General features: G+C 56.5%; 1 protein-coding gene across 2 annotated transcripts in view; it reads right to left on the bottom strand.

Moving 5' to 3' along the window:
- The window catches only part of LOC108318334 (glial fibrillary acidic protein), a 10,788-nt gene extending 3,136 nt beyond the window's left edge, over positions 1–7,652 (bottom strand). Inside the window, exons 1-8 of one of the 2 annotated variants that reach the window (XM_037746005.1) lie at positions 6,201–7,652; positions 5,173–5,233; positions 4,873–4,968; positions 4,418–4,579; positions 2,824–2,949; positions 2,390–2,610; positions 1,772–1,815; positions 1,295–1,414 (exon numbers count right to left, since the gene is read on the bottom strand). In XM_037746005.1, the coding sequence (XP_037601933.1) occupies positions 1,295–1,414; positions 1,772–1,815; positions 2,390–2,610; positions 2,824–2,949; positions 4,418–4,579; positions 4,873–4,968; positions 5,173–5,233; positions 6,201–6,658 (1,288 nt within the window). In that variant the 5' untranslated portion in view covers positions 6,659–7,652. The remainder of the gene's footprint in view (positions 1–1,294; positions 1,415–1,771; positions 1,816–2,389; positions 2,611–2,823; positions 2,950–4,417; positions 4,580–4,872; positions 4,969–5,172; positions 5,234–6,200) is intronic. The other variant, XM_017549354.2, reaches the window with a different exon arrangement.
- Between the last annotated feature and the right edge of the window lie 1,393 nt (positions 7,653–9,045).

Raw genomic sequence — 9,045 nt, 5'->3', positions numbered from 1 at the left:
AAAAAAAAAAAAAAAGATGGCTGGGTGCAGTGGCTCACGCCTATAATCCCAGCACTTTGGGAGGCCAAGGCAGGTAGATTACCTGAGGTCGGGAGTTTGAGACCAGCCTGGCCATCTTGGTGAAAACCCATCTCTACTGAAAATACAAAAAATTAGCCAGGCATGGTGGCAGTGCCTGTAATCCCAGTTACTTGGGAGGCTGAGGCAGGAGAATTGCCTGAAACCGGGAGGCGGAGGTTGCAGTGAGCTGAGATCATGCCACTGCACTTCAGCCTGGGCAACAAGAGCGAGACTCCGTCGAAAGAAAGAAAGAAGGAAAGAGAGAAAGAAAGAGAGAAAAGAGGAAAGAAATCAAGAGACCAGAGCTAAAGAAGTCCCAACGTAGCCACACAACTCTGGGCAAGTTAATTGACCTCTCCCAGCCTCAGTTTCCTCATCTGTAAAATGAGGATGATGGGGCCTATTTCTCTAGGTGGGAGAGAGGAGACAATTAACTAAAATAAAGACTGTTAAACATGTGGCACATATTAGTGCTTAATACATGTAGGTCTCTTTCCCGTCCCCTTTCCCCTTTCCTACTTCTCTCTGCCACTTATCTGTACCCCAGTGACCTGCGACTATCTAGGACTTGGCAGTATTACCTCTACTAGTCAGCTTGGTTAAGCTTTCTGATGCTGAATTAAGCCCTGGGACATGCATATCTAGTGGTCCTAAATAGTCTAGCCCAGAAGAGGAGTTTTGTTCCTTAACTAGGAATCATTTGAGGGCCACATACAAGTAAAAAGTAATTTAGCTTCACCCCCTAGAGAAAAATATAACATGTCACATTCACTAATATTTAACATTAAGAGCAGGGAACATAAAACTTTATTCACTGCAAGAGCAGCGGTCCTGAGGGCAGAATCCTCTGGACTGAGTCAGCACTGAGCTGAGCGATGGAGCCTCAGGGGTGAAAGAATAAAGCAGAGAGCTTGTCCTCCAGGCTCAGCGAGACCTAAGGGCCCCTCCCAGTGATGGGAAGAGGTGAGACAGAGGCTGCTCCTTGCTCAGACGTCCCGGAGAAGCTCAGCTGCGCACCCAAGGACCCATCACCTTTACTGCTAACCAGCTCTGCCGCTTTAATCTACAGTTATCCTGGGCTGGGCACTGCGGTTCCTGGGAAAATGACGCAGTCCCGGCCGTTTAGGGGAAGCCTGGGAGGAGGGAGCCCAGGAAGACTGGGAGAATGGGATGGGTGAGGCTCACTCCCTGTCAAGCTGGGCAAAGCGCTGTGTCTGAGAGGCAGGCAGCTAACCACGAGCTGGCGGCGCTCCATTTACAATCTGGTGAGCCTGTATTGGTATAACTTGTATTGTGAGGCTTTTGAGATGTCTTGTGACCTTGTGATTTTCCCCGTCTTTGGTGCGTTTGCCCCCTGTAGTGACAAGCAGTTAAAAAAACAAAAACAAAAAACACTCAGAAGGGCAGTGCTTGCTCAGGGATCTGCACACAGGGCAGACATTGAGATCTCACCCAGTTCGGCTGTGGAACGGGGTGCAGGGAGGGGAAGAGGGACCCAGGGCCCAGCAGGACAGGGGCGGCTGCCAGCCCCGCCTGGATATGCCCTGGGATGGTAGGCTCTGGCAAGAGCACCGCAGTGAGTCATGAAGGGCCCCAGGGAGAACCTGGATCCCTTTGCTCTGGTCCTCCGTCCCAGGCTGAAGTAACCTATAGGCCCTGGAGGAGGGGGCAGGACTCCAGCACCCTTACCATGAGGCCCTGCTCTACTGACCTCGGATCTGCAGGTTGGAGAAGGTCTGCACAGGAATGGTGATGCTGAAAGAAAGCAGAGGGAAAGGGTTGCCCAGGCTGGTCGGGACAACCCTAGGCTGGGTCCTGGTCCAGGGCCATCATGACAACTTCAATGCCCTTTTCTTCTCCAGGGAAGTCTGACTCTATCTCCTAGCTTTCCCCAGCAGCCAACATGCTATCTGAAGCTCCAAAAGTCTGCAAGGCGCTTGAGTGTTATCTGTTAGGATTTCATGTTCATCTGAAGGAAGATGGAAAAGGGAGGGCAGAGTGCTGAAGAAAGTTCCAAGGAGGCAGAAGAGATGGGTGAGGTGAGGAGTCCAGTCTTTGCTGGGAGGGTGGGCAGTGAGCCTCTTAGTTTGGAGGGTGACTCGTGTCCTTGGCCTTGAGGCCTAATCAATACTGGTTGAATCCATCCATCCATTCATTGACATCTAGTGACTGGCTGCTGTGTGCGAGGCAGGCGCTGTGCTGGGCATTGAGGTGGGAAGGGAGCTGGACACAAGGCTGAAAAGCCTCAGGCCCTGAAGGGGGCAAGGTGGGCTCTATGGAGGCGAGGCGGCAGGGAGACTTCTTCCCCAGGGCTGTGATCGGGGCTCACCGGTTCTCCTCGCCCTCCAGCAGCTTCCTGTAGGTGGCGATCTCGATGTCCAGGGCCAGCTTGACGTTGAGCAGGTCCTGGTACTCCTGCAAGTGGCGGGCCATCTCGTCCTTGAGGCTCTGCCCCTCTTCCTCCAGCCGCGCCAGCGCCTCCTGGTAACTGGCAGCCTCCCGCGCGTGGCGCTCCTCCTGCTCGCGCATCTGCCTCTCCAGGGACTCGTTCTGTGGGATGGAGCCGGCCGGTCCCGCGGGACCCCGACTTGACTCGCTGGGGTTTCGAGGCCCCGCCCCCGGCCCCAGGCTCCGCCTCTAGCCCGGGGTGACGTTCGAGCCCCGCCCTCGCCCCAGGTCCGCGCCCCTGGCCCTTCTACCCTAGCGTCTCCTGGGGTGGCCGTCCCCTCTCCCCCACCCTCGTCCTGTCCTGGCCGCGCTCACCGTGCCGCGCAGAGACTCCAGGTCGCAGGTCAAGGACTGCAACTGGCGCCGGTAGTCGTTAGCCTCGTGCTTGGCCTGGCGGAGCAGCTCCGCATTGCGGGCAGCAGCGTCTGTCAGGTCTGCAAACTAGATGGGGATAGGAGCCACAGGCTGAGGGCGGCTGGCGGACACATAGCGGAGCTGCGTGGGCCCATGGGCAGGCACGGGCTCTGGGAAATCAGGGAGGTGACCAGGACCCCAGTCAACCCCAGGACGTTGGCCCTGGCTGGGACTTTTCCCAGCAACTGTGACCCATGGACGCGGGCAGGGTAGTGGCTGCCGGACCTCAGCACCTAGCACAACACCTGGTCAGCAAACGCATGAACAGTGCCGCAGAATCCAGAACCTTCCACACTGACAGCTGCATCTGCGGGACTGAATGTCTGTCGTCTGCTACAGTGGACAGTTGATTCCAGCAAGTGGAGCCCTAGGTTTTCTTTTCCTTTTTTTTTTTTTTTTTTAAATGGAGTGTCTCTCTTGTCGCCCAGGTTGGAGTGCAGTGGGGCTATCTCAGCTCACTGTAACCTCTGCCTCCCAGGTTCAAGCAATTCTCCTACCTCAGTCTCCCAAGTAGCTGGGATTACACATGCCTGTCACCATACCAGACTAAATTTGTATTTTTAGTAGAGATGGGGTTTCACCATGTTGGCCAGGCTGGTCATGAACTCCTGACCTCAGGTGATCTGCCTGCCACGGGCTCCCAAAGTGTTGGGATTACAGGCGTGAGCCACTGCACCCGGCCTCACCCTGGGCTCTAATAGCCCTTTCTCTCCCACCTGCAGGGAGATCCTCCCAGCTCCATCAGACCTTCACCCTTCTCAGACGCCTGTGGCCTCTGCTTCTCACTCTCCTCAGCTAGGTGCCCTGCTTGTGCCAGCATCTTGGGTCCCTGCCTTCTGTGCTTTTCTGCCTCCAGGCTCTGTCCACCACCAGGAATGGTCCTCTTTTTTTCTCTTCCTGGCCACAGCCAGCCTGTCCTGCCTAGCCCAAATGCTACACTGCATAGAAGCTCTGAGCTGTGATGTTCTCTACCGCCTCTGTGTTAGGGTGCACGTCAACATCACACCTTCCAGGTCAGACACCTCACTGTGTCCTGGGAGGTGCCTGGCATGCAATAGAGGTTCAGTCACCCAAAACAGACTGGCAGAGGCATGGAATGCAGGCTCCCAAGTGAGATGGGCTAGAGTTGGAAATCCAACTGTACTACTTAGGAGCTGTGTGGCTTTGAGCAAATTAGTTAACCTCTCTGGACTTCAGTTTTCTCATCTGTCAAAGAACTGCACCTACTTCATAGTGAGGTAATCCATGAAAAGCACAGGACTTGGCATGGAGCAATATCAGCTACTAATAATATAACAGCAGTAGTAGCGGTAATAGTAATGGGTACTTTTGGAAGCCATAGTGCCTGTGTGACCCTGGGCAAGCCATTTCACTTTTCTGGTGAAGGTCACCCAGAGAGAATATTCTCCCAGCTTCCTCCACCCTGCTTCTCCCACTCTCTCATATGGATCAAGGAGAGCTGCCTGGAGGAGGCAGGCTGGCCTACACAGGCTACCTTGGAGCGGTACCACTCCTCGGCTTCATGCATGTTGCTGGACGCCATTGCCTCATACTGCGTGCGGATCTCTTTCAGGGCTGCGGTAAGGTCTGGCTTGGCCACGTCCAACTCCACGTGGACCTGCTGTCGGGCCAGCTGCTCCTGGAGTTCCCGAACCTCCTGGCCGGGGTGAGAGAAGGGGAACCAGGGCTCAGGGTACAGGCCACAGCTGGGGCTCCCCACAGCATCGTGTCATCTTCTGCCTGCCCCTCAGCCAGGGGTTGGAACGCTGTCTTGTCTCTTTCTGTTTCCCTGAGTGCCTTTCTCTCTCTCTTGTTCTGTCTCTATCTGCCAATCTCTGTTTCTCTCCTCTCTCTGAGTGTCTCTCTCACTCTCAGCCTCTCTGTCTCTGCCTTTCCCTCTCTCAGGTGCAATCTCTGTGCTGAGCTTTCCTCCCTCTGCCCTGGCCTCACCTCCTCATGGATCTTCCTCAAGAACCGGATCTCCTCCTCCAGCGACTCAATCTTTCTCTCCAGATCCAGACGGGCCAGGGTGGCTTCATCTGCTTCCTGGAGTGGCAGGAGGGGTGAGGAGCAGAGGACCACTTGGGCCCCAGACTCTTCCTCCCCATGCCTCAGCCTTGCCTTACCCCTCCTTCTGGGGCAGTGGGGAGCAGCACATTGCTCTGGAGGGCTGAGCTTGGGGGCTGTGTTTGGGTGAGTTGCCATCAGCCCCTTTCCTCCCTCCCCTGCCCCTCCCTCCACGTCCCTGACCTGTCTATAGGCAGCCAGGTTATTCTCCGCTTCCAGCCTCAGGTTGGTTTCATCCTGGAGCCTGGAGTAGGGGGACACATTCCTGGGTCCAGGCTCTTCTGAGGACACTTGGATCTCTGCCCCAATCTCCCTAGAGGCAGCTGTCATAGAGACCACCCGCACCCAGGACCAGCAGAGCAGCAGGAGGAGTAAGGGTTGGGGGACCTTAGAGGCCTCATCTGGAGGATGAGCAGATGAGCACTTTTGCCTTAACTCATTATTAAGGTGCCTTATCAGGGTTGGTGCACCTGTTCCTGCTCACAGAGGCGCATCCACTGACGTATACTCACTGCTACACACACACACACACACGCACGCACGCACGCACGCACACACACACACCCTCCTGCACTTGAAGGCACACAGGCATGCCCTGCCAGCTCAGTGAAGCGCCATGCCCCTGGGGATTCCTTTGATCCCAGGTAACCACCTTTTGAAATGAATTTTATTATGAGCTTTGCTTCATAACTGTGCAAGTCAGAGTGACTTGATGGGGGTCACAAGCTGGTGGCAGGCTGTCACCTGTGCTCTACGCCCAGGCCTACCTGCCCTTTCCCCCACTTCCTTTACCCCAGAATCCAATCTCCCTCATGGACGCCAACCTTCTCCACTTCCAACTCCTTTATACAGACCCAGGCTCCCAATAGGTGAGCTCGCTGCCCACGGTCACAAGGCCCAGCCATGAGTGAAAATGCAAGGGCCCAGCTGCTGGGGGCCCGGCTGCTCCTGCACTGCTTTCCCCAGTGAGGAGGTACTGAGGGGACCCTGGCTCCCTGGCAGAAGGTGTTTGGGAATCAGATCCCCGGGGCCCTGGGCCTTTTTCTGGTCCCTCTCATCATGCTGTAGGGGCAAGGATAATGCCCCATCAAGAGGTAGGGAAACCCAGGGAGCAGGGAGGCTCAGCCCCTGCCTGAGACTTCTCGGGGACTCCCTCTTGGGGGTTCAGCCCACCCTGCTCACAAGGCCCTCCCTCCCCATCCCCTTCTCACTTCTGCCTCACAGTGCCCAGGTCCTGTGCCAGATTGTCCCTCTCGACCTCCAGCCGGGCGCTGTTGGCGGTGAGTTGATCGAGCCGCACCCGCAGCTCTCGCAGCTCAGCCTGGTAGACGTCGGCCAGCTTGGTGGGCTCCTTGGCCCGCAGCTGGTTCAGCTCAGCAGCCAGTGCCTTGTTTTGCTGTTCCAGGAAGCGAACCTTCTCGATGTAGCTGGCAAAGCGGTCATTGAGCTCCATCATCTCTGCCCGCTCACTGGCCCGGGTCTCCTTGAAGCCAGCATTGAGTGCCCCAGCCAGGGAGAAGTCCACTCGAGTCGGGAGTGGAGGGGGCATTCGAGCCAGGGAGAGGCGGGTGCCAGGACCCAGACGACGGGAAGCCAGGCCCCCCACCATCATCTCCCCCTGGGAGACATAGGAGCGGCGAGCAGCAGAGGTGATGCGTCTCCTCTCCATCCTGCCCTGGCTCTACTCGCTCCTGGGACATGAGGGCTTTATGAAGGAGTGGGCTGGGCTGGCAATGCCCGCTGCCCCTGGCAACGCCCCCGGCATAGCCTGAGGGGGTGGGGTTGGGCCGAAGCCCAGCTATGGGGAGAGCTCCTCTCACCCCATTGAGGTCACTGTGCCCAGAGGCAGGGCTCCCTGGGCATGCCAACTCCTGCATGAGGCAGGTGGTGCCTGGAGCCAGACCATGGGCCCGGGGCCCTGACCACTGAGGCAAGAGGACCCTCTCTTTAGGAAGGTGGGTCAAGAAGGGTTGGTTGGACTACAATGAATACTTACAATTATTATGCATCAATTAAAAAGGAAGGGAAGGGCAGGGTGGGATGGGTCATACTTGTAATCCCAGCACTTTGGGAGGCTGAGGTGGGAGGATTACTTGAGCCCAGTAGGTTGAGGCTGCAGTGAGCTGTGTTTGCACCACTCCAGCCTGGGCAACAGAGAAAGACCCTGTCTCAAAAAAAAAAAAAAGGAAGGGCTGTACCAGGTTACCTCTGACCTGCCTTCCAGCTTTTTGATTTCATAACCCAGGCCTTCTGTCACTCAGCTGTAAGTGCCTGCAAGGTGCTGGGAATTTGGTGAAGAACAAACCTGTTCCATATCCTCAAGGGGCGCCTATATCATAGTTTCCGACTAGGTCCCATTCCCAGCAGACCCCTGGACTCCTCCCCTCGAACACAGATGTCCCACATTCCTGCTCTCTGCCCATTCATTCCCTGGAGTTCTGGGGCTGGGGGCTGGGATTGGACACCAGCCCTTTGTCTGAGGTCAATCATGGTCTCTGTATGGCAGTGGAGGTCCTGATAGGGCAAGAAGGGGCCGGTGCTCTCTGGCCCAGTCCCTGGGCTGCACTTCAGCCCCTGGGTCTGTCCCTCCAGGTCACCCCTTCCTTGCCTGGCCTCCCTGCGTCCCCCTCCCAGAGCCTGGGCCTTGACAGCTCCACAAAGCAGTTACGCATGAGCTGGCTGTGCCGGCTCGAATCTTTGCTTCTTTGCTCCTGTTTCCCCGGCCACTCCTCCGTCTCCCACTGGAGATTTATCTCCTCGAGTTCCCACACATCAGGCTGTGGCGATGGGAAGGACCTCTGGGAATGGATGGGTTTGGGAATGCAGGAGCCACTGGGCCCAACTGGGAGCCTGAGACCTGGGCCCTGTTGTCCCTGGAGATTTCAGGTCCATCTACGTTTTCCACTCTGGTCCCACAGGGTCAGAACCCTGCTCAGGCCCCTCAACCATTTGTGTCCTTGGACTTCTGGGAAGCAGACAGCCCTCCTCTCCCCCCTGCCACCCACCGTCCATGCCTGGACCTCCTCTGATCCCCTTTCCCGGGCACTTGCTGAATAGAGCCTTGTTCTCCACCGCCGGTGGCGCCACACAGCAAGGGCAGCCCCTAGGGGGCTGTGCTGCTTTATCCCAAGATGCCAGGCTGTCAGGCGGGGTGCAATGTAAGCCCCCTGCTCAATGGGCTTCTCGGAAAGCATCTGAGGGGGGCTGGGGTGCGGCGGGAAGCAGGCAGTGTGCCCATCCCTGACCATTGTGTCTGTGCCAAGGTGAGTCATTCAGTGGGCAAGAAGAGGAGGCCCTGGGGGGCAGCCAACCCAGCGCTGCCAGGTCTCCTGCTTGCAGACAAGGCCTGGCTGTCCGCCTCTTCCCCAGCTCACAGAGCCAGCTCAGGCCCCCGAGCCTCTGTCAGAGCAACGTCCCCTACTCCGCATCAGGATATGTTCTTTTTTGTTGCTGTTGTTGTTCTTTTGAGACAGGATCTCACTGTCGCCCAAGCTGAAGTGTAGTGGCAAAACCATGACTCACTGTAGCCTCAACCTCCCAGGCTCAAGGGATCCTCCCACCTCAGCATCCCGAGTAGCTGGGACTACAGGCATGCATCACCACACCTGGCTAATTTTTTTTTTTTTAAATTAATAAAGACGGGGTTTCACCATGTTGGTCAGGCTGGTCTTGAACTCCTGACCTCAGGTGATCCTCCCGCCTTGGCCTCCAAAGTGCTTGGATTACAGGCGTGAGCCACGGCACCTGGCCAACACCTGGCTAATTTTTAAACTTTTTTGTAGAGATAGGGTCTTGCCATGTTGCTCAGGCTGGTCTAGAATTTCTGGGCTCAAGTGATCTTCCCACATCAGCCTCCCAAATTACTGGGATTACAGGTGTGTGCCACTGCGTCCAGCCCACAGTGTGCTCTTCGTTTGCCCATGTGATGGACAGACGGCTTGCTGAGATCTCCCTCTGTGAGTCCCAGCACAGAAAGGGAGGTGACAGCCCCTTAGGCTCTAGTCACATCTGACCCTGGGCCTGAGCACTGACACAGGGAGGGGAATCTTGAAGACG

Source organism: Cebus imitator, unplaced genomic scaffold (assembly GCF_001604975.1).
Source record: "Cebus imitator isolate Cc_AM_T3 unplaced genomic scaffold, Cebus_imitator-1.0 Scaffold217, whole genome shotgun sequence".
Taxonomy (NCBI): Eukaryota; Metazoa; Chordata; class Mammalia; order Primates; family Cebidae; genus Cebus; species Cebus imitator.
This window is presented reverse-complemented; position numbering and strand designations above follow the sequence as displayed.